Source organism: Mus caroli, unplaced genomic scaffold, assembly GCF_978045245.1.
Source record: "Mus caroli unplaced genomic scaffold, Mus_caroli_1 scaffold_10, whole genome shotgun sequence".
NCBI classification, from domain to species: Eukaryota; Metazoa; Chordata; class Mammalia; order Rodentia; family Muridae; genus Mus; species Mus caroli.
In genome coordinates, this window is record NW_028227265.1 from 568,426 (window position 1) to 595,780 (window position 27,355).

General features: G+C 38.9%; 1 protein-coding gene across 2 annotated transcripts in view; it reads right to left on the bottom strand.

Moving 5' to 3' along the window:
• The window catches only part of Itgb1 (integrin subunit beta 1), a 46,893-nt gene that overhangs the window by 5,357 nt on the left and 14,181 nt on the right, over nt 1–27,355 (bottom strand). The window contains exons 2-16 of one of the 2 annotated variants that reach the window (XM_029480434.2): nt 22,366–22,432; nt 20,620–20,705; nt 17,396–17,618; nt 14,671–14,841; nt 13,891–14,129; nt 11,767–11,922; nt 10,741–10,836; nt 10,373–10,462; nt 7,584–7,724; nt 7,237–7,436; nt 5,445–5,683; nt 5,010–5,232; nt 3,610–3,842; nt 1,849–2,015; nt 958–1,038 (exon numbers count right to left, since the gene is read on the bottom strand). In XM_029480434.2, the coding sequence (XP_029336294.1) occupies nt 964–1,038; nt 1,849–2,015; nt 3,610–3,842; nt 5,010–5,232; nt 5,445–5,683; nt 7,237–7,436; nt 7,584–7,724; nt 10,373–10,462; nt 10,741–10,836; nt 11,767–11,922; nt 13,891–14,129; nt 14,671–14,841; nt 17,396–17,618; nt 20,620–20,705; nt 22,366–22,432 (2,406 nt within the window). In that variant the 3' untranslated portion in view covers nt 958–963. The remainder of the gene's footprint in view (nt 1–957; nt 1,039–1,848; nt 2,016–3,609; nt 3,843–5,009; nt 5,233–5,444; nt 5,684–7,236; nt 7,437–7,583; nt 7,725–10,372; nt 10,463–10,740; nt 10,837–11,766; nt 11,923–13,890; nt 14,130–14,670; nt 14,842–17,395; nt 17,619–20,619; nt 20,706–22,365; nt 22,433–27,355) is intronic. The other variant, XM_021169898.3, reaches the window with a different exon arrangement.

Consider the following 27,355-nt stretch of genomic DNA (forward strand, 5'->3'; position numbering starts at 1 on the left):
TTATTCTCGCAAATAACAAAAAATATAGGATATTAAGAACCATTCCTAAAACACAGGGGACTCTGTAGCTATTGCCAACATTGTCTCTGTTGACAGAAAATGGAGATAAGAAAACAGGAATTCTCCCAGGCTCTTCCAATCCATAGAAAATAATTTGGTGCTAAATGTAACCAGCCTTTTTATAGGAGTTTTAAGAGAGACAAAAATCTCTGTGAGGTCAAGGCTAGCCTAGTGTACACAACAAAATCCAAGATAGCCAGGGCTACATAGTAAGACCTTCTCTCAAGCAAAATAAATAAATAAATAAATAAATAAATAAATAAAATTTTAAAGAAAGATAATAATAAAAAATAAGCAGTTTTCAGTTCTAAACTTGAAAGTCAGAACTAGTAAGAAACACAATGGTACTCTGCTTCTCAGTGGAATTCCCACATAATCAAGAATGAAAAAGTCTCAGAATCTTTCTAGAATGGGTAAAATGAATTGTAATTGTGACAGTACAAACTACATGACAGTCATCTACCCTTGGTTTTGCCATTTTGATTTCACACTCAATTTCACTATTCAATTCAGGAAGTAATGTACCATGACCTCTGAACAGGACTGCGCCAGAGATTGCATAGTAGACTGCAGCCAGCTGTCAGTTAAAATCCTCCCTGCTGAAGGCTTAAGCTCAGGGTTGCTCTACTTACTAAGCAAGTCTAGGGTAGATTGGGGCTCCGTGACTGCAAAGCATTCTTTTCTCTCCAACACAGGGGTGGCTTCTATACCTTATTATATGGTAAAGTCCTTCCAAGCACTAAGTTAACATATGAGAAAAGCCACACATAGCCATAAAAATAAAGCCAAACCCAAAAAAGAAAAAAAGCAGTGGTGTTGAGACACACACATGGTGCAGTAAAAGAAAGAGAGAAAGAAATTCACATGCAAGGATAGAAAGTGAAAAGAAATACGAACGGAAACTCAGAGACCAGCTTTACGTCCATAGTTTGGATTCTTGAAATTATTAATAGGACTCTTGTAAATCGGATTTTCTTGCTAAAGTGAAAGAAATAATTTCTAGTGATTTCATCAGAAAGAAAATTGGTATTATAGTGTATTGACACTATAAATTGGAATTCTATTTCTATACTTCTGAAATTTCAAAACAAAACAAAACAAAACAAAAAAAACAACCTAACTGTAGTATGTCAAAACGTAAATCTATAAGAGGCAACATTTATCCAACTACCTGACTCTATTCTGAAACCAGTGATCAGCACATACCAGTCAAAGCCTGTTTTTCTATTAAGCAAGTTTTTACAGAGATGCAATCTGAAGAGAGTAAAATATACATTTATACATTAAGCTCAGGCTGAGTATTACCAAATGTGCAAACACACCTAGAAATCATCTAAGAAGGCCTGTTGTAACCCCACCTTCTAGTCAGCCCTCCCCTCAGTCTAGCCTTAGAAATAACAATTTGGTTGTATATTCCAGAAACCATATGAAAAGAATCATGAGTGTATGGAGGGGAAGAGGAGCTCTTTCTATAGTGTGGCCAGAGACACTGGTGGTATCATTTAAGACTCTATTTTATATTAGACAAATGAGCTGAGGAGAATACTTAGAATCTGACCTACTAAAGAACTAAAACACAATGGCCACTATATAAACAGAGTATCATATCCTCCTAAATTATTAATTGAATAGGAGGCTTCTTGTTTTCAGCAAATGCAACTTCTTTGGATTTTGAACTTTGGGGAAAATAAAATATTTAAAGAGGACTTTAAAGGTCAGCCTCACCATTAGTAAGTCACATTACTTCAGGAACCATCCTACTGCTCTCAGTAATGTTTCATAACTTACCGTGTCCCACTTGGCATTCATTTTCTCCTTTTCAAATTTAGCAAATTCCCTTCTGTCATGAATTATCATTAAAAGTTTCCAAATCAGCAGCAAGGCAAGGCCAATAAGAACAATTCCAGCAACCACGCCTGCTACAATTGGGATGATGTCGGGACCAGTAGGACAGTCTACAAATGAAAAGGTTAATCATGAGCATAAAAAGACTGAGTATATACAAAGTTCACATGACTACAAAGAGTTGGATGGGATCTTACAAAATTAATAGTGCTGAACACTCAAGAGACTGCACTGTCCCAAAAACCTATTTAAAAGCCACTAAGTTCCAGGCCAGGTGTGGTGGCACAAACCTATAATCTCAAAATGGAGCTCTATGAGTTTGAGGTCAGCTTGATCTACAAAGTGAGTTCTAGACCAGACAAGGTAAGACCCTGTCTCAAACAAACAAAAAGATGCTACTGGGCTCTAACAAGGAAGCTTAGAAGACAGTAGAAAATATGATCAGCAGGTCATTTATTTGGGGGTCATAAAATCTATTTCTTTGGCTAAAGACTGAAAAATGTTAAAAAAAAAAAAGTCATAACAGCATCAAAAATAATGAAAAGCTTATATATAATTAAAAATATTTTTTCAAGATTATAAAGTACTAAGCAATGATAAAAGACAGTAGTAAAGATGATTGGCAGCCAGACATGGTAGTATGGGTTTGCATTCGAGTGGCAGAGGCTGTAAGATTGACACAACTTCGAAGTAGCCTAATGTAGGTTGTTAGTTCTAGACTGGCCAAGGGCTACATGGCAAGACTGTCCTCAATAAAAATGACTCGGGTAATTGGAGAAACCCATGGCACATGAAAAAACCCCTCTAACCCTAACCCTCTGCCCACATACTAAATTAATTTTTAAAAAGACAGTAGTATTTTATCAAGATGCATTTTCCCCAATTTGATCTGTAATCTATTGCCATGTCAATCAAAGTCTCATCATTAACACTGTAGAAATAAATCAGGAAGCCACTATCTATTGCAACACCCTGGGTTCACTGCACACCACCACAAAAACAGCAATAAAGCCCCTGTGTTCAAAAACTGCTAAGGCAATGAAAAGACACAGAGGCACACACAACAGTATTCTTAGTGCTCCTGTCTGGTGCTGCAGAACAATGCAGAGACCACAAGAGGGCTCAGTGGGTAAAGGCACTTGCTAACAAGACTGACCACGTGTGTCTGATGTTCAGGAACCCATCCGGCAAGAGAGAAACAACTCCACAAAGTTGTCCTCTCTTTTTTCAAACACTAAAAGCATTTGTAAAAAGAAGTAAAAGTTGGAGCATTTCCTGTAACATTGAACAGACGTTTACCACATCCTCCAAAATGTGTCCATACTAGAAACCTGACAGTGTAAGGAAGGCTACTAGGAAAACAAAGGTGAAATGTGCTTACTTTCTGGAAAGTTGAACAAATTCAACATTAATAATATCTTTAGGATATCTTCTTCCAGCTCCTAAAGCTGGATAAAGCTCAGATTTAAATAGCACCAACAGTATAGCTTGGGTTGCATTTACATAAACTTGATTCCTTCCTTAGTTGTTATATAATTAGCCAAATTCTACTTTAAGTTTTGAGAAGAAAATATCCCAATATAAAACCTAATATAAATAGTAAGATAAGAATACAGTCTGTTTCTGCCACCAGAACCCCAGCTATGACTCAGAATAGAAGCAAGGCATCATAAGAAACAATGCTAGGCATCCTCTGACTTCTACCTGGAGTCTCCACAACATGCACGATAGCTTCATTGTTGCCATTCACTGAATAGGTGAAATAGAACCAGCAGTCATCAATGTCCTTCTCCTTGCAATGGGTCACAGGATCGACCTGCACCGGCTGGGGCAACTTCTCCCTGCTTTCTACTTTGGTGAGATTGAAGTGGGAGCACTCCTGTGCACACGTGTCTTTCTTTTCTCCTTTATTGAAGGCTCTGCACTGAACACATTCTCTAAGACAGAAATTGTTACACTTAGCGTGTATTAAGATTAATTTTGCTTAGAATACGTCATGTGCTAAACTAATGGCCATACCAATCTAAGGGCAATATACATTCAGAGGAAATAAAGAGGCAATATGTTCCACATGAGATCCTGGTTTCCAGCAGCCTCAGCCAAGCCACTGCCACTAAGGCCAGCAACACTCTGGCTGGCAAACCTGTCAAAGAATAAAGGGGTAGGTAATGAATTCTCCAGACCCACCTTGGACTAAGTCCACTGGTGGTAGCAAAGCACCCAGGAAGCCTCTGGCTACAGAAGCTGCCTGAAGCATGTGCCCTCCACTGGAGGAATAAGGAGCTTCAGTAAAGGTGAGTGCCTATGAGGCCTAGTAACACCAGCCCTTATCAAGAAGAGTTCACCCAACATCGGATTCACAAACCTTACTTCCTAGTCAGCTATGGGGACCGCTCAGCATCCAGTAGAGACCCTGGCATCCAGAGCACAGCTATGGGTGCTGCACAGATGCCAATTAGGCCTACATTGTGGATCCTTTTTGTAAAGACACCAGGATGTCCATGACAAACCTCTAATAGGTATGTCCAAGACCAACAAGTAGCACATTACAGACGTGGGGGACATATATTAAAATCTACTCTAAGCCCTTGCTGATAGCCCACACACACACATACATTCACATGTATGTATATACATCTCCACAACACAAAATTAAGATAAAGTTAATAAAACTGGACCTATATCACATTAAATATGTAACATAAAAACCACAATAACTTAAGCAGTATTGGTATAATAATTTACCTTCCATTCTCCTGAAGCAAAAGATAGCAACTAGACTAGAGTATATTCCTCTATGGTAGAGTTCATTGTTTTATCTCTACCACTAAACCTTAAAAACAAAGGACAGTATTGCCAATTAACAGCAAACTTATACAGGGATTTCAGATTAAAAACAAACAACAACAACAAAAAAAGCACAACTCTCTTGGCACACTTCATTGTTACACAATTATTAAGAATTTTTAGGACATAAAAAATGGTACATAAAAGGCAGCAAATATTCTCTTTGAAGTATACTCTATCAGCACTCTCCTCTGGCTCTAGTGGTGTAGGGTCAGTAAAGTGAATGTGACTACGTGCAACACTTTGGCAGTACTTACTTATGCTCTGCACAGACGCCAAGGCAGGTCTGACAGGTCTCACAAGTTGGCCCTTGAAACTTGGGATCTGTGCACTTACAAGCGCCACATTCACAAATACCCCGGCCATTGCAGATCTGACCATTTGACGCTAGACATGGACCAGTGTCCAAAGAACAGTCACATGCACTTCCAGTGTAATTGGGATAGCATTCACAAACACGACACCTGCACACACCATTGCCTGCAATGAAAAAGATCATTTCTCAAAACAATGGTAAATGTATCATCACAGCAATTATTCACAAATTAAAAACAAGCCACAACATAGAAGAAAGAAGATCTAATGGAAAGCCTGGCCTAGCCCCTCCCCTTCTGTGTGTTAACCCAGAGACTCTCAGATATCTGATCTCATTAGAGGAGCTATGTGTGTAGCTACTGCTGGTGCTTACCCACCTCCACAAATTAAGCCATTAGACCTGTCACAGTTGAAGTTATCACACTCGCAGAATTTGCCAGAGTAAATTTCATTTGTATTATCTCTCTTCCTACACACACACTGTCCACAGACACATTCTCCATTGTTACTGCAGATTTCCGAACTGTTCTCTTTCCTGCAGTAAGCGTCCATGTCTTCACTGTTCACTTCATCTGTGCTACATTCACAGTGCCTCCCAACACGCCCCTCATTGCACCTGCAGAAAGATCCAAACACAGTCACATAAAACAAAAAGTGTAACAATTTCCTCACATTAGCAAAGTATCAAGTAGGGATGCTCACTCCACATGTACAAACATAAGAGAAATCCACTGTGTTTATACATACACACATGCAGTAACAACTCAAGTTCTTATAGAGCATACAGGGGCCTTGGGGAAAATTAACCTTTAGCAAGGAACCAGTCTGAGCAAAATAAAAGCATACTCCAGCAACAAACAACAAAACAACTAGAAAAATAGATCAGGCTAGCTTTGACCATAGAGGTCTGCCTGCCTCTAGTTCCCAAGTGCAGGGGAATAAAGGCATGTATCGATTTGCAGGGCTAGATTCTCAAATACATTCAATTTTATTATTGTTACAGAATACCTGCCACTAAATTTGAAGCAAGGGTCTATTAGCATAAAAAATACCAATGAATGCAACCCCAAAAGTTGAAAAATACGTAAAGTACACAAACTGAAAATAGTACTAGCTTTAACTAAGGGTAAGTTTACTGCACAGATCTAGACTTCTCAAATATCCTACATATCTTAGAGCATGTTCTTGGACACTGGATAAACTGATTTTGCATATGCTAAACAAAAAGAAGACAAAAAATCTTTTTTGATAAAATGCTGTTTAAAAAAAAAAGATATCTTAATGTCTCAAGTTAAATATAACAGAAAAAAACACAATATTTAAATCATTGCTTAAAATGGGCAATTAATGGTAAACATTAGGTATTCATTTTTCTTTGGGCCAATAAACAAAACCACTGTGATGTGAGACTGACATTTAGATTAAAAGGTTCTATTACTTTAATGAAAAGGCTGTATTACAAACACAGTTTAGTTTTTAACATTAAAAAGTAGCCAAGAAGTCTGGTGAGATGGCTGAGAGGGTAAAGGTACGTGTCACCAAACCTGACAACCTTAGGATTCACAGGGCAGACAGAGAACCAACTCTTGCAACTGTTCTCACCACAAGCCTGTGCCAAGACACTAGGGCACACACACACACACACACACACACACACACATACACACAAATAAATAAATAAATAAATGTAAACTTTAAGTACCGTTTTATTTTTATCCCAGAAATACAAAATTAATCCTGGACATGGTAAACATTTTTCTTGTTAACTAAGTCACAGATAAAACTGTCATTTAACACTGGGAGTAGTGAGTTCTGCCTATAACCCAAGTACTGAGACAGTAAGATCATAAATTTAGGGTCATCCAAAATAAAACAAAATTTAAAAAGTCACCACTGACAGTTTGTACAAAAAAATGTTTCTATCTACCTTTTCTTTTCAATGTATTTTGCTGTCAAGAACTGGAAGTGCCATTCAGAGAACAAAGCCCAAATGCTACCCTGACAGACAGTGGACACACTGCTTACCTAGCTAAAAGCTTAAGAACAGAGAGATCCTTAAGAGTATATGAGTGAGTGACTGGAACAAAGGATTTGTGTCTTTATTTTATACAGGCTTCCCAGATAAAGTGGCCTATACTGTCTGTTGTGCTGCAGCAAGGCCGCACTTACCTGCAGGCTCCACACTCAAATGTGCCATTTCCCTCATGGCACTTGGGACTTGCTGGGATGCCATGGCTTTGGCAATTGCACTTACAGATGAACTGAAGAACAACCTCTACTTCTTCAGTGAAGCCCAGAGGTTTAATTTTAATGGTTTCAGACTCCTTATTTGGACATTTATTAGCAGTTATGCTAATTTCAAATTGAACCTTAAAGGAAAAAAGATTAGATTAATAAATTTAGCAATGAACATGAAAATATTTCAAATGCTAGTGCTTTAACTGCTAAGCCATCTCTCCAGCCCCACATTTTTATTCATGTTTTTCTTTTTCACAGAAAACGGTCATACAACATACCTCATCTCCAATGGAAATGTTGGAACACTTTCGTCCATTTTCTCCTGTCCCATTCACCCCATTCTTGCAGTAGGATTTGTAATTTATTGTTACTCCGTCTGGCAATTTGCTATTTTCCAGAATGACTTCTGAAGAAAGAGACTAAAAAAGAAAGACTAACCATGAACAGGGAAGTAAAATAAAATACGACTTGGACACTCTCACACAACAATGGATGAAAGGAGATGTTATTAAAACACTATGGCAGAGCAGTGGTGATGCACGCCTTTAATCCCAGCACTTGGGAGGCAGAGGCATGTGGATTTCTGAGTTCGAGGCCAGCCAGGGCTACACAGAGAAACCCTGTCTCAAAAAAAACAAAAAAAAAATTTTTAAATTAAAAAAAAAAACTATCATTTCAATGCAATTCAATACAACTAAAAAAAAAATCTATAATAACCAACTCTAAAAAAGGTCCAATCCTCAAAATAATGTATACAATATGAAAGCATTTACTTTTTATTAATCAGCTAAAATGCTAATTAATGATCTCACAACACAAAAGCCTGACTATGAGGAATCCTAAGAACACAGAACAGATGTTTGTTGCTCCCAGTGTCACAACAGCTCCAAAAACTATCCTCTGGCCTCCTTCTTTCTGGCCACAGCAACAGAGTACACTAATTTACTTGGGACCACTGTCATCTTGCTCACTTCCCAACCTTTCTAGAGCCTGAAAAACTGGAGCTTAACTCAATGGTACAACACTGTCTAGAAGCCATGAGGTCCTCAGCTTTTCTCAGCACCAATAAAAAATAAAATATGGGGAAAACTGACAAGGAAGAGTTCAGGCAGTGCTTATTTAAAAGAGCAGACATCTCAGGACAGTGAGGTAGTAAGTATAAGCCATCTCTCGTCATTCACATCTGTGGTGGTTTGAATAAGCTTGGCTCATGGGAAATGGCACTATTAAGAGGTGTGGCCTTGTTGGAGAAGTATGTCACTGTGTAGGCAGGCTTTGAAATCCTATGCTCAGGCTCAATCCTATACAGAAAACACCTTCCTCTCTTGGCTGCAGTCAGATCAAGATGCAGAACTCTCAGCTCCCCCAGCACCACGTCTACCTGCACACTGCCATGCTTCCTGCCATGCTGATAATGGACTGAACCTCTGAAAGTATAAACCAGCACCAATTAAATGTTGTTCTTTGTAAAAGTTGCCTTGGTCATGGTGTCTCTTCACAGCAATGGAAACTCTCACTAAGACAACGCCCCTACGGGAGAGCAGTGAGGAAAACAATCTGCCAAGAGAGGCTGGAATGGGAGGATGGAAAAGAAGCAGAATCTTGTCTTTAACCCCTCTAAGTCAAAATCTTTCCAAAATGTCTTGGAACCTTAAGCATGTGTAGAAATCAATGTGAAGTTCAAAGCCAAGCATGACATAGCATACTGGGTGGTGGAGGCAAAAACATGACAGGATCTGATCCTTGGAAATACTAAGAAGTCAGGGCAGCCTGGGCCATATGATACCGTCTCAAAAAATTCTAGGGCTAGCAGGATGGATCAGAGTGTAAAAGAAACTTGCCACCAAGCCTCATAACCTGAGTTTGACCCCAAATCCATATGGTAAGAGAGAACTAACTCCCACAAGTTGTCTTATAATACACAAACACACACTCTCATTCTCTCTCTCTCTCTCTTAAAAAATAGTTTTTAATCTAAATTAACCTACTAAATATATAGGAAATGGTGTATATAATGCATAACAGACTCAATGAAATTGCAAGTACCTGTAGGTCATTTTTTTCCTTCTCTCTCTCTCTGTCTCTCTCTCTGTCTCTCTCTCTGTCTCTCTCTCTCTCCCCCCCCCCCCCCCCCCCGAGACAGGGCTTCCCTGTATAGCCTTGGCTGTCCTGGAACTCACTTTGTAGACCAGGCTGGCCTCGAACTCAGAAATCCGCCTGCCTCTGCCTCCCAAGTGCTGGGATTAAAGGCGTGTGCCACCACGGCTGCTGTGGGTCATTTTGAATGACTGGGCTGGTACTTACTGGGAAACATCACATGCATTCTGCAGAGAATTCTGATGTAGTTTCAGTTCCTGAATGATATACCTATGTATCATTACACACATTCATGACAGTGTGTAACTACTACTAAAAACAGAAAAGTGTGTCCTCTGAGTCTCTTGCAAAAAACGAGAAAAGTAAGAAATGTCAGGCATCATTCATCAAAATAGGTATAGCTAGCCAGATGCAAACCCTTCATCCCAGTACTTGAGAGGCAGATGCAGGTAGCCAGCTTGGTCTACATAGTGAATTCCAAGACTGTCAGGGCAACATAAAAAAAAAAACATCTCCAAAAGAATAAAGAAAGGAAGGAAGGAAGGAAGGAAGGAAGGAAGGAAGGAAGGAAGGAAGAAAGAAAGAAAGAAAGAAAGAAAGAAAGAAAGAAAGAAAGAAAGAAAGAAAGAAAGAAAGAAAGAAAGAAAGAAAGATGGATCGATAAAAGTGGCTTTAGGGAAGAAAAAGAAGATAAAATAAAACCTGTATACATCAGAATGTCAGTTGTGTTCCAACGAGGAGATATGTGGCCTAATGACACATAAACGAGTTTGGAAATTATGCACATGCCTTTATCTAAATATCACTGCTCTGCTTACACTGTGCTTTCAAAGATTATAATGATATCAAGTTTTTCCTCCAGACATGGAATTTAAATTCACGTTTTGCATAGTTTCTTCAGTTTGCTGAGTGTATAAAGGGTGTTTTATTTAAGGCATGGCATGAAGCTGACAGCATTTAAAGCACTTACGTTGTAGGCATCGATGATTAGCTGGATCACATTACTAGAGTTTCCAGACAGTGTGCCCACTGCTGACTTAGGAATCAAATTCTTCAATTCCTGAAATTAAATATGTAAAACATAAATATTACTTTTTCAGCCAATTAAAATCCACTGAAAAGTAGTATTTTGACACCTCATTTCCTAAGTATCTTTCAAAGGCAAACTTAAAATAACAATCCTAATAATACACAACTAAAATGAACATAAATGTCGGTTGTCAAATTCAGTCTACTGAACATAATGCCTTGTGGCATTTTCTTACATTCCAAAAACATAATTCAGCTACTAATGACTAAACAATAGGAAAAATATAGAACTTTCATTCTTTGTATTACCTTGTAAACAGGTTGGAACTCTTCAGTAACTGCAAAAATCGTCTGAATATTATTTTCACTTAGTTTCTGAACAAGGTGAGCAATTGAAGGATAATCCTAAGGAATAAAGTAATACAATTTAATATATAAATACATTGCAATCAATGATGAGGCTTTGTTTATTTTGTTTGGGTCTCACTCTATAGTCCAGGTTTACTCTCAATTGCTAAGAGTACAGTATTTGAGTCAATAAGCATTCATAATCAGAGCACTCACACAGACTGCTTTCAAGAAAGAATATCAAATGCAAATAATTGCTAAGCTGGGTCATGTGTTTCTCTTTTATATGTTTAAGAACTTCCAATTTTTAAGGCATTTTTTTTTATAATTTATTTTTATATTCATTGGTATTTTGTCTGCATGTATATCTGTGTGAGAGTATCTGAAACCCTGGAACTAGATAGTTACAGAAAGGTGTGAGCATCCATGTGGCTGCTGGGAATTGAACCCAGATCCTCTGGAAGAGCTGCTAAGTGCTCTTCACTACTGAACATCTCTCCAGTCCCATTTTAAGAGGATTCAAAAGCAAGGCAATCTACGTACTTTAAATGTGAGGACTGTGAAATTAAGGAACCAGAACTAAAGGTTCCTATTATCTAGCACTTAAGACTAAGATTCACCAATACTAGATTTCTTCTAGAACGTGAGTGATCTGCCTGTATTTGCTTTCAATGAAAGCCAGAGTGTGTATTTTTAAGTCATACGATATAGAGGGTAAGCCTAGTTAAAAATTGCACATTTAGAAATATGACCAGCAAGACTGACAAATGATGTATGCAAGTGAGGAACCAGATGGATCTCAGCATTCCCACCACCCAGACAGAATAGCACATTGCCAGAGCTTTACAAGCAGCAATGCAGCTCTCCCAGCCATCATCAGGGCCCACACTTACCAAAACAAGAAAGCTGCAAACCCTGCCCTCCCACATGCTCAGGATTACACTAAAAGCACCAAAACTCACTCACTAGGCAGGCCTAAGTACTTACATAGTAATGGCTCATTGTATATACATTATTTTCCAGGTGACATTGTCCATCATTGGGTAAAACAATACCACCAAGTTTCCCATCTCCAGCAAAGTGAAACCCAGCATCCGTGGAAAACACCAGCAGTCGTGTTACATTCCTCCAGCCAATCAGCGACTTTAAAAGAAAGAAGTCAACTGCAGACACTGCCCATAATAACTCAACATAAATGCTTTCAGGTTGTCAAGCTGCAACTGCACTTTTAACCTAATTCTGTATCATTGTCTTTCTTGTCCCAAGGCTAATGTTGCTGTCAGTATAGAGATGGTCCTCCAGAACTTTATAGCTTCTTCATACTGGCCTCCATTCAGAGTCTGCTTTTCAGCAGGGGTACTGAGTATATGATGAATACATAAAGACTCAATCCTGGCTCCTGTTCCTACCCACACTTCTGTAAACCCCTACTAAACTTTATCAGCTCTCTTCTACACTAGGCTTTACTTTTTTGAAGCAGCCTTTTATGCAATTCATGCTAGCCTCAAACTTACTGTGTAGTTAAGGATGGCCTTGAACTTTTTAATTTCCCTGCTCCTAACTCCTAAATACTGAGATTTTAGACATGCACCACCACACCTACTAGTTTCATTTCCTTACTGTAGGAAAAATCATCAAAGATCTCTCTGTACTTTAAATCACTACATTCTAGCTCATAAAATCAGTTCATTTGTAATTTCACTAGCTTACTCAAAAAAGAATTTAAGCAATGTGAAAACCCTCTTCTATTATGTAATTAATTACATTTATTTTCTAAATTTAAAGTAACAACACATGTTTGTAAATTCATTGGAGATAGAAATTAACTTTCTTGATTCTAATCATCTTCCAAAGGCAGGTTACTTGCTCTTTTGCTCTAAAGTATGACAAATTCAGAAAGGCAGCATAGCCGAAAATGGGTGGGGACTAGAGGGTCAGTTTGCCTGCTGGTTAAAGCAGAGGCAGCCTAGAAAATGTTCTCCACACAGTGACTGGGGTGGGAGTAGGGAGTGGGGAGTGAGTGGGGAGAGTGCTTTTCAGAGAATAAGGAAGGCTAAGGCCAATTATACTGAAGTACTATTTTTTAAATTATGAGCACTACAGTAGCAAGTCAAAAATAAGAAGAGTGGTGAGTATATATTGGGTGTCTATGTATACTTCATACAGATCACTGCAACGGTCCTTACCACTGTCCTGTGGGCTGTCTGTTAACTTTTCTAAAAGGCGCAGCTCTAAAGATACAAAGTCACCTGCCTAGGAGCAAGAAAGGACAGGAAAGTCCTCCCTCCACACAAAAACAACGCTTTATACTTTCTCCAGACTAACCTTATTGACCTAACAATGTTTTCTACTCTCAGCCTCAGTTCTCATTAAAAGATCATTGAGGGTCTGGTATGGTGGAGCACACCTGGAATGCCAATACTCAGGTAAAGGCAAAAACATCTCTACAAGTTCAAGGATAGGCTGGGCCACACAGCAAGACCATTTCTCAAAACAGGAAAAAAAAAAAAAATCAATCAGAAATACCCATGGATCATAAACACTGGTCCCTAGTGCAACAGAATAAGGCTTACTATCCTTAGAAACCATACAATTTAACCAAAAATATTCTATTACTACTTTTATTACAAACCTAAGTTGTCATATAGCTCATCAATCAGGGCTTTGAAAGTTCTTTCCTTTTATTATTAAAATAGAAAACTGACCTGAGGAACATGGTATGAGACACAATTCCACATGGCATGTTCAGAGCTCCTAGAGACACCTCAGATAACATCAGTTACATCTCTAGTACAGAGCCACAAAGTTTGAAAACCTCAGCCTCTTCCAAAAAACTAAACCAGCTCAAGTCTATCTATGTTCCACTGTTTCAAATAAACAGCATGCTGGCCTTTTACACTCCTTAGGTGTGAACTCCCTTTCTGGCTCAAACAGAGATGCAATGATTAGAGATACCCGAGAAAGCAGCAGTGGGAACTTAAGAACTGACACCAGTGCTCCTCAGGGTAATCTTATAGTAGCTATGGTCCTTTTGTTGTAACTTTTATTAAAAACACACTTAAAACAAATCCCCACAGACAATGCTAACAGTCCCCTGTAGAAATCACTTACTCCACAAACCGCAACCTGCATGATTGCATCAAAACCACCTTCTGGAGAATCCAAGTTTCCAGATATGCGCTGCTGACCAACAAGTTCATTGAAAAACTCTCCTCTGTCAGTAAGACTAAGCACATTTTTGTAGCTAAATGGGCTGGTGCAGTTTTGTTCACTTGTACAAGGATTTCTTAGCTTTGCTGGGGTTGTGCTAATATACGGCATCACAGTTTTCTCCACAAATGAGCCAAAGCCTAAAGAAAAGAATGTACTTGGATAGATGAGTGGGAAGAGACCAACAAACTTACATCACTTTTAAATTGATATTTACTTATTTATTTGGGGGAAGGATGTGCACACATATACCACAATGCATGTCTGGAGGTCAAAGGACAAGCAGGAGCTGATTTTGGAGACTGAACTCAGTCATCACACTTAAAGGCAGGACCCTTATCCACTGAGCCATCTCTCACCAACTTTAAATGCACATCTTTTTCTAAAGCCCGGTATGGAGGCTGCAGAGACTGCACTGTGGGCAAGAGCTCCTGCTGCATTAGCATGAGGATAAGTTCAGATTCTAGCACGCAGGTAAAAGGCCAGGTGTGCTCATACACACCTGTACCCCAGCACTGCTGCAGGAAATTAATAGGCCACAAACCTAGGTAAGTGATAAACCCTGTCTCACAGAAATGAGACACAAAGTGATAACACAAGACACTCAACAGCCTGCTCTGCACACATGTAGAACCACCCCTCAACACACACACACACACAAAATGTTCCCAACATTCCTACCAATGCGGAAGTCTGAAGTAATCCTCCTCATTTCATTCATCAAATCCGTCCCAAGACTTTTCACATTCTCCAGATCATCTTTCATAGAGTAGGAGAGATCCATAAGGTAGTAGAGATCAATAGGGTAGTCTTCAGCCCTCTTGAATTTTAATGTAAACTTCTGTGGTTCTCCTAATTAACAAGATTCAAAACTGAAATTAGATGGCCAGTAATCAAAATAAAATGAGAAAAAAAGTAAGTCCAATTTACATGTTCAATGATAGAGTCTTAAGTGTATATTTTTTCCAAATCTAAGAATTTTGTTAGAGCCTCAACAGGCACACTTGATTTCATTTAACCAACCATTTACAACTCCAAGACTTAAGGAGGCAAAAATGATAAAGGCAATGCCCCCTCCAGCAACCCACAAAATACAAATAATTCTGCTACAGTTTGGATCTGCTGTTGGTACTTTCAGGAGGCAGTGGGAAGTTTGAGAGGTAAGGACTAGCAGGAGGTTTGGGTTACCAGTGATGTGCCCTGGAGTCTATGGGACCTCCTTTCTGTTTTATCTCCCAGATGTCCCACCATGACATCTCACATCACTACAAGCTCAGAGCAATAGGCCACTCCATCAGATGAAAACTTCTAAAACTATGGCCCAAAATAAGCTTTTCTTTTTACATGTATTTCAAGCAGTTGTTACTGTAATCACATGGTGATTTACACAAAAACTTGTGAGAAAATCAGAACACCATAAGTTTTGACAGAATGAAAGGTACATTCTAGACAGGTAGAGATTAAAGTTAAGAGTGAAATGTTCTCTGTGTAAAGGCACTGCTACACAAAGGTGAGTAACGATCTAGTTTTACTTTAGAGTTGAAAGGAAGTTACAGAGGTGAAGTCATAATTACAAAAAGATCAAGAAAAAAAAAGATGAAGCCTAAACTGAAAAATGAGGAAGGCGAGAGAGGTAAAAGTTGCTACATGTTATTTACTTACAAAGCACAGAGCTGGAAGGCAGCTTAGTGGTGGAGCATTTGCCCAGCACATGAGAAATCCTAAATTCTATCTCCAGTACCACAAAATAAAACACAAACATGGGAGAAAATGGAAGGTCTGCTTAGATGAAAAACGACCTTTTCTCCATGACTTTCTGGCAGGCAGCTGGAGAACAGGTACAGAGCTAAATGGAAAAGCTTATGTCACTGCTAAATATGATGATTTCCAATGATGGTGAGAGGAAAACCAAGTCTTAACCTAAATTTGCAGGGGGATGAAAGGAAGAAAACACAAAAAGGAAATTGGAAGCAATGGAAGGGACTGAGAAAAACCAGCATTGACATGGACTCCTAAGTTTAAGAAGAGAGCCTCTTACAAGCTCCCCACAGTGAGAGTAATGACAAGGGGCTAGAGATGACTTAGAGGTTAAGAGCACTTGCTGCTTTTACAAGGACCCAGGTTCATTTCCTAACATATGTCAGCTCATAACCATACTTCAGTTCCAAGGGATCAGATAACTTCTGACCTCTGCAGGCACCAGGCACATACATGGTACACATATGTATATATTCATACAGGCAAAATGTGCATATAAAATAAGTAAGCCTAAAAAATGTTTTTAAGTAATGATGATTAAAATAAAATGTGATTTAGGCAAATACATAATCAATGTCCTGATCAGGATCCTGCAGGTCAAAGAATGATAGTAGTATTCCACTACAGTATATGTACAAGAAGTCTGTACTAAGTACTTTTCCTGACATTGCAACTTAGGAGAAAGATGATTTATTTTTGGCTCAGTTTCAAGAAGGTCACAGAAGTTAGAGCAGGACCAAGAGGGAAAAGCACTCTATGTCTTAGCAACTCAGGAAACTAAAACCCACCCCCAGAGACACACACTCTGCCAGTCAAGCCTCAGCATCTGAAGGCTCCATAGACTCCCAAAACAGCACTACAAGCCAAGAACAAAAGTTGGCATGCAGGAACCTAAGTGGGACATTTCACATTCAAACTATAACAATATCTATTTCCTAGGCTGAAGTTTAGCCAGGCAGCAGTAACAGGATGGAAGGATGACAGGCAGAAAGAGGGCATGTTGTCTATTTCAGAGGTGGGATGGCCATGAGCACTTATAAAATCGTTAGTATTTAAATGGTACTAAACAATGTATGGATTAAAACTTTGCTTTTCACTGACTGCTCTTCCAGAGGTCCAGAGTTCAATTCTCAGCAACCACATAGTAGCTCACAACCATCTGTAATGGGATCCAATGCCCTCTTCTGGTATGTGTACTCATATACATTAAATAAATAAATAAATAAGTAAAACTTTGCTTTTATATTATGAAATTATACTAACAGATGGATGCTATTATTTTTAAAACTCAGTGAATTTAATTGGTGTTTTCTGAATCTTTAACAGGATTTGCTTCTAACAGAAGGCAAAATTTTAAATTATTAAAAGTAATATGTCTTACAAAAATTGTGACCAGGAATCAAAAGTGTGGCATACACCTTTAATCCCAGCATCTGGGAAGCAGAGACAAGCAGATCTCCGAGACTGAAGCCAGCCTGGTCTACCGAGCAAGTTCCAGGACAGCAAAAAGCAACAAAAAGAGGTTATGTCCTCTAAAATTTAACTTATGCCCTATTTGGGGCACCAGTTTACCCAAATGAACAATCAAAAGACTGGGAAAAGGCTTGTATAAACTTGCTATGGAAAACTCAGGTAGAGTTAGAGGTACCTGATCTCAATTTTAGAAGCAGCTGCTGTGGTTGGATCTGAGTAATGTCTTCCGGCCGGAGCTTCTCTGCCATCCCTTTGCTGCGATTGGTGACATTTTTATTTTTCTTTATAGTTTGGGAGCCTCTGGGATTCTCTATGTCACTTGGCTGGCAACCCTTCTTTTTCAAAGCTTCTAAATCATCACATCGTGCAGAAGTAGGCATTCCTTCTTGCAAAAATGTCTAAATGAAATATAAAATACATCAACAAAAAAAGTATAGCAAGTATTTTGATGTTTTTTACTGAATGTGAACAAATTACAAAAATCAAATGACTTAATCTAAGGTAGTTCGTTTCCAGCTTCTTAACAAAATTCACAACATAGTATGTGTGTGCTCTTACATAAAAACAAGTAAAACCAACTGAAAAGTCCTATCTTTCCCCGGGCTTTATGCATATTTTAGAAGTCTCACCTTTCAAATTCAGAGTATGTCAATACTAACTACATCCTTCAATGTTTGGCATACTTAGCAGCACCTAATTATGGATAAGCCCACACATTAGACAATATTATTTTCTCTTAGAAAAGTCCTTTGAAGGACTTCCCAGCAAAGCATTTTAAACAACTAGACGTTTAAGAAAACCACATTAGCCTAAATACATCCCAATTAATAATGTGTGTGTGTGTGTGTGTGTGTAAAGCATAGCATAAACTTTCCTGAATAAAAACTTTTTTGAGACAAGGTTTCTATGTGTAGTCCTGGAACTCACTCTATATAGACCAGGCTATCCTCAAACTCAGACATCTGCCTGTTTCTGTCTTTCCAGTGCTGAGATTAAAGGCATGTGCCATCACTGATGGGCTAAAAATCTTTTAAATGCTTGCTACTAAATGAGATATTTTTATTGTTTTTCTTAAATTGTATCTTATTTGTTTGGGTGTCTTGCCTGCATGGACATCCCTATACCGCATGTGTGCAGTACCCACAGAGGCCAGAAGAGGGTGTCAGACACCTTGTGACTGTAAGCCACGATGTGGGTGCTAAGAATAGGCACTGGAAGGGCAGACAATGCTTTTCTCACAACTTTCTCCCCAGATTTTTATATTTTACCTTTGTGATGGTTTAAATATGTTTGGCCCAAGAAGTGGCACTATTAGGAAGTATGGCCTTGTTGGGAGTAGGTATGGTCTTGTGGGAGAAAATATGTCATTGTGAGCATGGGTTTTAAAACCCTCATCTTAGCTCCCTGGAAGCCAATCTTCTAGAAGCCTTCAGATGAAAATGTAGAACTCTCAGCCTACCTGGACACTGCCATGCTCCTGCCTGATACTGGACTGAATCTCTGAACCTGGAAGTCAGCTCCAATTAAATGTTGTCCTTATAAGAGTTGCCTTGGTCATGGTGTCTGTTCACAGCAGTAAAACACTAAGACAATCTTGAACTTTTTAAAAGGTCCTAATACTGTACGAATAAATACACAAAAACCCAAGGTGGGGATTGAGGAGATGGCTTAATGGGTAAAGTGCTTGCTTTGCAAACATGAGGACCTTAGTTTTGATCCCTATCACTGACAGAAAAGCTGCATAAGGTAGTGAACATCTGTAACCTGAGCCCACAATAATGGAGGACAAAAACAGTGGGTTCTCAGACTGGGACCCAATGGTCAACCAATCTAGCTGAAACAGCAAGCCCGAGGTTCAATGAGGTTCAATGTAACAAAAAATAAGTTGGAAAGCAATAGGAGAAGATAACCTGTTGTTTGCTCACTTTCAATAGACACATATGAATGTACACATATACAGCACAAGACTAAGAACAGATAATGGCTGATAAAAGTATATTTTTAGGCAAAAGTAACATAGCAAGAGTATCTACACAATTAAAGAGACACCTGGAAAGAATGACCAGGATCAAAGGTCAAAACTGAAATCTGTTTATTTTTAAATCTCAAAATCCAACAAAGCACAAGATCTGAGGGAATTCTCCTTTTCCTTTTGTTTGGGTTTGGGTGTTGTTGCTGTTGTTGTTTTTGTTGTTTGTTGTTGTTGTTGTTGTTATTTCAAGACAGGGTTTCTCTGTGTAGCCTTGGCTGTCTTGGAACTCGCTTAGTTGACTAGGATGGCACTGAACTCACAGATATCGCCTGGCTCTGCCTCCTGAGTACTGGGACTAAAGACATGAGCCACGATGCCTGGCCCATTCCCAAATATTTGACCAATCAAGGAGCTTCATAACACCCAAATAAAATTCCACTGAACATATTCCACAAGAACCTTTAGTAATTGAGAAGTTATGCCCTAGATTTCAGAAGCTATAGTATTCAACTCTGACTAGGTAAGTCTCAACTATAGATAAACTACGGGCCCATAAAATGAACGCTGTTAGTGTCAGCAGCTTCCAGATAAATAAAACGTCTGAAGTGAGCCCCTCTTTTTTAATCCAGCATTTCTAACTGTAACAACTGGTAACGCATGAGCTATATTCCTCATTTTCCAAAGAAGGAAGGCAAGAGCTTCCACTGGACTTTCCTAAATATCCCCAGTTTCACCCCAGTGCACAATTTGTAGTATAAAAAAATCTGAAATAAGACAAAAACTTCTCATTTTATATTTCACTTTGTCAGATCATGTTATGACGGGTTCACTTCAGAGGTTCTATTTATCTGGCAGCTGCTGGCACCAACAGCATTCATTTTTATGGGACCATAGTTTGAATCTATAGTTGAAACTTACCTAGTCAGAGTTGATCTTACAAGTCCAAACAGCTGAGTGAAGACATATACAAAGAACCTTTGTCCTAACATAACCTCAAATTAATTCAATTATTTATTAATTCAATTATTCTACAATGCTTACAATTTTAGTTATTTCCCAGTTAACTCTCTCTACCTCATACTGTAAGCTTTTAACTACTGCCCCAGCTCCATGCCTGTCTGTCTGGGGCCATGCTCAAAGCCATGACGGCCATGGACTGACACTTTGAGCTGCAAATTAAATGTTTTGTTTGTTTGTTTTATAAGTTACCTTGAGAATGGTTTTTTTGTCACAACAATATAAAATTAACTAAGACATGTATTTTGTCAAACAGCATAATTCTGACTACTATACACTATTCAATAAACATTAATTAAAATGGTATAACATTAATTAAAATGGTATATCTTATCTAGTACTTCCCAAGGACAAGGCTCTGAATAAGTCTAAAAATCAGAGAATAAATAGAACAGTATCAGAAATCTTACCGTATTTGTACACCACCCACAATTTGGCCCTGCTTGTATACATTCTCCGCAAGATTTGGCATTTGCTTTTAAACATCTATTTTTATCTGTTAGAAAAGAAACAAAAAAACTGTACTTCTCAGTAACTTTAAAGTTTCAAAGGAAAAAAAAATGAAAAGATCACAAGAAAAACAGAGACCAGGAATATGCAAATAAACATACATGTTAAAAATGAACAAATGCAGCCCAGTTACTAAGCTATACTAGGCTACTCCAAAGAAAACCTAATGACCTGGGGTCCCCTTGACACTGAGAACCACAAAGGCCAATCATCTTGTCTTTTGCATGACACACTAGTACTAGTACCATTAGCCTAGCTACACACCATTAGACCATACTGTTGACACTGTAATTTCAGCACCTATTGTTCTGAGGGTTATAAATGTCCTGGTACTCTTATACCTAGGTCAGGTATTGCCTTTTCCTTATGACTGACAATCTCATGCCCATACCACATAAATGTCTTCAGGGCTTCCACTCCACTTTTAGTATGTTAAATAACTGCCAAGCCCATATTCATCTAACCCATAACCAATTGAGCTTTTGTTTCTTTGACTCAATCTAGACTGGCACATTTTTACTTGTAGTAAATACTAGAAAGACTGTCTCCAGTTTTCTGATTAGAATATAAACTATGCTTGAAGTGAAAAATTTAAGATAACCACCCTACCAATTTTAGGTGTGGTCCTCAGGATACAGTTTCTGGGGGCTGTAGATTTTATGTATCATTTCCTACTCAGTATCTTTCATCATTTCCACATGTCCATCTTGAGATAATTCTAATTATTTTATATACTATGCTTTTTTAAGATTTAGACAGTAGAACAAGGTATCGATTATTCCAGGTGTAGATGGTTATGGTTGTCAGAGAAATTTAAACTATCTTCAGCTTGTTACCTGCTCTTATAGATATGCTAATACAAGACTTCTTGATCACAGAACAAGAATTTCTTCTAGAAAGTAAACTTCTGAGTTTTCTTCCTCTTCTTCTTCCTCCTCTTCTTCCTCTTCCTCCTCTTTTCCTTCTTCCTCCTCCTTCCTCCTTCTCTCTCTCTCTCTCTCTCTCTCTCTCTCTCTCTCTCTCTCTCTCTAGTTTTTTGGGTTTGTTTTTGTTCTTTTTGCCACTCAGAACACAGAGCTTTGACTGAACTATATTCCAACCCTCTAGGATTTTTTTAATTTGGGGGATGGGGGATGGGGGTTGTGTCTAGCACAGGCTAGCCTAAAACTCATGATTCTCCTGGCTATTTCTTCCTTCCAGGTGCTAGGATTACAGGCATGTGCCACCATGTCCATCCTACTTTCCCTTTTTAGATGCTAACAGACACACTTTCATTGTAATTCACCAAGGTGTGTGTTTATTTTACTTGCTTCTAAATATATTACATGTCTCTGCCTTTGTTCTGGTCCCTCTCCAGCACTCTCACATTCTCCAATTATTTTTGTGTGGTCTATGACATACTGTCATGTGAGACCTCACAATCCTCACACTGAAGTCAGGGATGATTAACTGATAATGAAGACCCTGCAGGCTCCTTGGAAACCTGTTTTTCATTCAGTGAGAAGAGTGCTGCAAATTTTCAGGAGTGTTGTGATCTGATGGAGGGTTGCCCTTCCCTCCAGAATCTAACTGACCAATGACTATTGATACAAGATGCTGAAATAAAAAGATAACAACAACAACAAAAAAAAGAACTTTTTTTTTACCTGTTTGGCCAAATACAGAACAAATCAAACTGATCAAGCCAATCCAGGAAACCAGTTGCAAATTCATCTATAACAGAAAATGTATATTATTATTGATAGAGAAAATATTACGTTCCACCTTCCCTTCTTTTTCTTCTCAATCTATTTCTCTCCAAACATCTCTACATTGTCATCTGCCTTTCTTCCAGATGGTTACCTTTCACCCACTTCACACCACACTTGCAGAATGTGTTTCTGTCGTCTCTAAATGAAATGTCTCAGCATTCAATTAAACATTACAAAATTACAAACACCCTAAAGAAACCAAAGTTAGTATTCCTACAGCAGAAAGCTGTGGCGGCTTGTCCTGTAGAATGTCCATCTACACAGTCTCCTGGGGCTCTCAACCTAATAGGCACATCCAGAGGCCCAGTTACCTCAGAACCAAGAGTACTTTCCAGCACTGAATCAGTCATCCCATGCTGACAACGCAAAGAGTTTTTATTTCTCCTCAGGCTAAAACATGAATTCATATTCAAGGTTCTGACTCAATTGTTCTGTGTGCTTTGCTGTTATTTTTTTCTTTTGTAAGAAAATTAACTATGCATGGGATTGGTAAAATACTCAGCTTGATTCCCTCAACTTTCTACAGCAAAATGCCTTACTAAACCAAGAATCTGTATTGTCCTTTAGAATCTCAGTGTAGGAGGTGAGGAGGAGGGAGATCAGATAATATTCTGTGTATTAAACAGGCAACTTCTTTTCACTCTCTATTTCTATTCAACCAATGTTTTCATTACTAACCAAATATGTTCAAAGACAGCTGAGACTGCAGACTACTCAGCTAACATGTTAACTGCCTTCTGTTCATAGGCATGTCCAGTCTAGTACACATGAATGCATATACATCTGACTCACCCACAGAATGAAAGGAGAGCAAGGAATGCTGGCATGGGTGGGCATAATCCCAGAATTTAAGAGGCAGAGGCAGGAGAATTACCATAAGTTTAAGGCTAGTCTGATCTACACAGAAAAATTCTGTCTTGAGACCCAGGAAAAGAAAGAACATTGGGAAAGTGGAGGCAGGAGAATCAGATGTATAAGGTCATCATCCTTCCCTAGATGGTAAGTTCAAGACCTATCTTTAAAAAAAAAAAGAAAGAAAGAAAGAAAGAAAAGAAAAGAAAAAGAAAAAGTTCTTTAATTCTATATTAACCCTGAGTATTTCTTTTAAAGAACAGCTCTTCCCAATGCACAGAAAACTCTGCTCTGGTCTCAGGTCCCTTTCATATGAGAAGTAAAGGCAGACATACTACTGTGCAGTGAGACATGGTCCTAATCTTCGGATAAACACTTCTGCTCCACTGCTCACCTAGACTTCCCAGAGACAAGAGAGGTAGCTCTAGGAGTCATCCACCCGAAATCAGGTTTCATCCAGGAAATGAGTCTCTCCTGGGGCTGACAGGCTGATGCAGATGGCTTGGGACTACATCCAAGAGGTGAATAAAACCTGAGTGTCACAAATGTATGATGTTCTAAGGTCTGCCTAAGACCAATGTTGTAAATCATTACAGGTTGAAATTCTCAACAATTTCAATACAGCCACTGATGACTAAGGACAGAGAACGTGTCACTCCAGTGGAAGTGGATGATCACAGTATGAGGATGGATATACTCCTTCAGGCTACCTTAATACTTGCTGATCAGCCTTGAGAAATCTTCCAAAATACCATACAAGTCAGAGAGACAAACTATGATAGAATGAAAAAGATAATGTTCCCCAATATTCTGAAATACATTACTTTAAACGATTACTGTAAGTGCCACAGACCTCTGCTTCTGTGTATCCTGATAGGCCAAAGAACCTACTAAAGCCCTCATACCTCTGGAAGTGTGCCACGCTCAGAAGACAAAACAAAGTTCTAGTGTTCAAGAACTGCCGAGAGAACTAGGACTGTCTCCAAACATCTTGGAGACAGTCATCAACTCTTCTGTAAGGATTTGTAAGCCAACAGGAAACAGAGGAGCTATTGCTTGATGGCTTTCATAAATGCTGGGTTTTAGGGACAGGAAGAAGTAAGAATTCAGCAGGACTCTAAGGACAATGACAGTAATGAGAAAGCAAGAGCTGGGAGCATGTGGCTGAGACCATACTTGAGAGTGGCCCTTAGGGAGGCAGCACAACTGGAATCTGGACCAAAGTGCCTGCCCAAGGCAGAATGGGGGAAGGCTTGAGAAAGACTACATCACAGTTCACGTGGATGTCCTTCTCAGACATAAAGCTATAACCTATAACCTTGGGTTATGCAAGGCCTGTCAACAAATGACTCTATACAGAGAAAAGGGGCTTAGAGGTTCCCTAGCAATGGCATCTCCAGAAGACAACTCATTATCATCTATGAGGATTATTTCTAAAGATTAAAGTGTGTTGTAGAAACAGTCAAAATGAAACTTATAGAAAGTGAATATGGTTTTGTGTGTGTCATCAAATTTTTAAAGTCAAAACTAAATAACCTCAGATAAAATCAGGGCTTGATTCTGTTTATAACAATAAGGTTTCCTTAAATATTGATCTATTCTGATATGCTCTTTAAAATGTTAACAAGTGATCGCTTAAAAAAACAAATACTTTTAATTGTGACAACTAAAATGCAGAACTAGTTACAGTCTTTTTCAAGTGTAAGAAAAACCAGATATTTATTTCATAAACAACTCCATTCTGACTGGACAAAAAGATCTATCCAGATATATCTTACCTACTCCTAGATTACAAATGAAATCAGCTTTCTGATTCACGTTTCTTACATTAAATACACAACACCTTCATCTGAGAGTATATGCATAATCTCATTCAGAAATTCTGGCTGATACTCAAGTGCCCCATGTAATGTAATGTAAACATTTCTCTAACTTTTCTGTTTCTTAAAATCTTTCTAGAATTAGCTATCTTTGTGTATTTAGTATTTCACTTAGTATACTCGTAAGTGATAAATTAATGCTAATCTTGGTTTTATTGAATTCATGATATCTTTTCTTTCTTTTCCCCCACCCCTCCCACTCGCTCCAGCCCATAGGATTTTTATTTGTTTCTCATTAAGGATGGTTGTGAGCCACCATGTGGTTTCTGGTATTTGAACTCATGACTTAAGAGCAGTCAGTGCTCTTAACTGCTGATCCATCTCACCAGCCCCAATATCCTTCCTTTCATAATCAACTTTTTTGTTATGACTTTTTACTTATCCTAAACATCTACCTTATTTAAATCTTGTTTTCATGTTTAGAACATTCACGAATATTCTTTGTGTTTTTAAGGGAAAAAACTCATTATTCGTTTTTATCTGGGTTAAAGAAATCTAGTTTTTCAATTGATAAAAACATTTCAACAACAAAAAAAACCAAAAACCCACTCTCCAGTTTGGAAGTAGTGTATTTTAAATCCAAATTATTACTGCCAAAAAATCCAACCAATTAGACTACTTCAGGGTTGTTGTTGTTGTTGTTGCTGTTAACTTCATTAGTCCAGACAAAATTCTTGATCATTTTAAATTTTATATATTACTCTAATATAGATCCCATGTTATATCAAATATAGACAGTTGAAAATCAGATCTGGGGCTGGAGAGATTGCTCAGCAGTTAAGAGCACTGGCTACTCTTCCAGAGGTCCTGAGTTCAATTCCCAACATCCACATGGTGGCTCACAACCATCTGTAATGGGATTCAATGCCCTCTTCTGATATGTCTGAAGACAGCTACAAGTGTGCGCATATACATAAAAAATATAAACCTTAAAAAAAAAAAAAAAGATGTCCCACCATGCCACAGGAGCACGTGTTCCACTAAGTTCATAGCAGCCTTATTTGTGATAGCCAGAAGCTGGAAACAACCTAGATGTCCCACGGCAGAAAAATGGATACAGAAAATGTGGTTCATTTACACAATGGAATATTCTACTCAGCTACATCCTGAGTTTTGCAGGCAAATGGATGGAACTAGAAAATATCATCTGAGTGAAGTAACTCTGACCCAAAAGGACATGCATGGTATATACTCACTAGTAAGTGGATATTTGAAAACAAAAAAAAACCCAGGATATCCAAAATACAGTCCACAGAACTCAAAGGTCAACAAGCTGAAGTGCCCAAGTGAGGATGACTCAGTCCCACTTGGGAGAGAGAAGAAACCAATCACAAGTGGGGAGGGAGGGAGGGACCTGGGAGGGAAAGTGGAGGGGGAGAGGGAGACCTGATCTGGTATTGGGTGAGGGAAAAGGACTGAAGCCCTGGAAACAGGCAACCTCAGGAAATAGGAGGTTGGAGGGATCCCCCAGAATGCACCAGAGACCTAGGAGGTAAAATATTCTCAGGAATCAAAGGGAGATGAAATGACTGACAGTAGGGAGAGGGAACTTACAGAGTCTACCTCCAGCAGGAAGACAGGGCATCAAGTGAAGAATGGGGTTGCCATCCCACAGTCATCTCTGACCCATAGTTGTTCCAGTCTAATAGAATTACAGGGATGGAAATGGAGAGGAACCTGAGGTAAAGAAGGTCTAGTGACAAGCCCAAAGTGGGATTCAGCTCAAGGGGAGGTCCAAAACCTGACACTATTACTAAGGCTATGGAGCGCTCACAAAAAGGAACCTATCATGACTGCCCTCCGAAAGACCCAATAAGCAGCTGAAAGAGTCAGATGCAGATATTTGCACCCAACTAATGGACAGAAGCAGCTCACTCCTGTTGTTGAATTAGGGAAGGCTGAAAGAAGCTGAAGAGAAGGATGATCCTGTAGGAGGACCAGCAGTCTCAATTAATCTGGACCTCCAAGATCGCTCAAACACTGGACCACAAAACAGACAGCATACACCAGCTGATATGAGGTCCCCAACAAACACACAGTAAAGGACTTCCCGATCTGTGTTCATTCAGAGATGCACCCTCAAGAGACTGGAGGCCCCAGGGAGTTTAAAGGTCAAGTGGGATGGGGGGCGGGGGCATCCACATGGAGGGAGG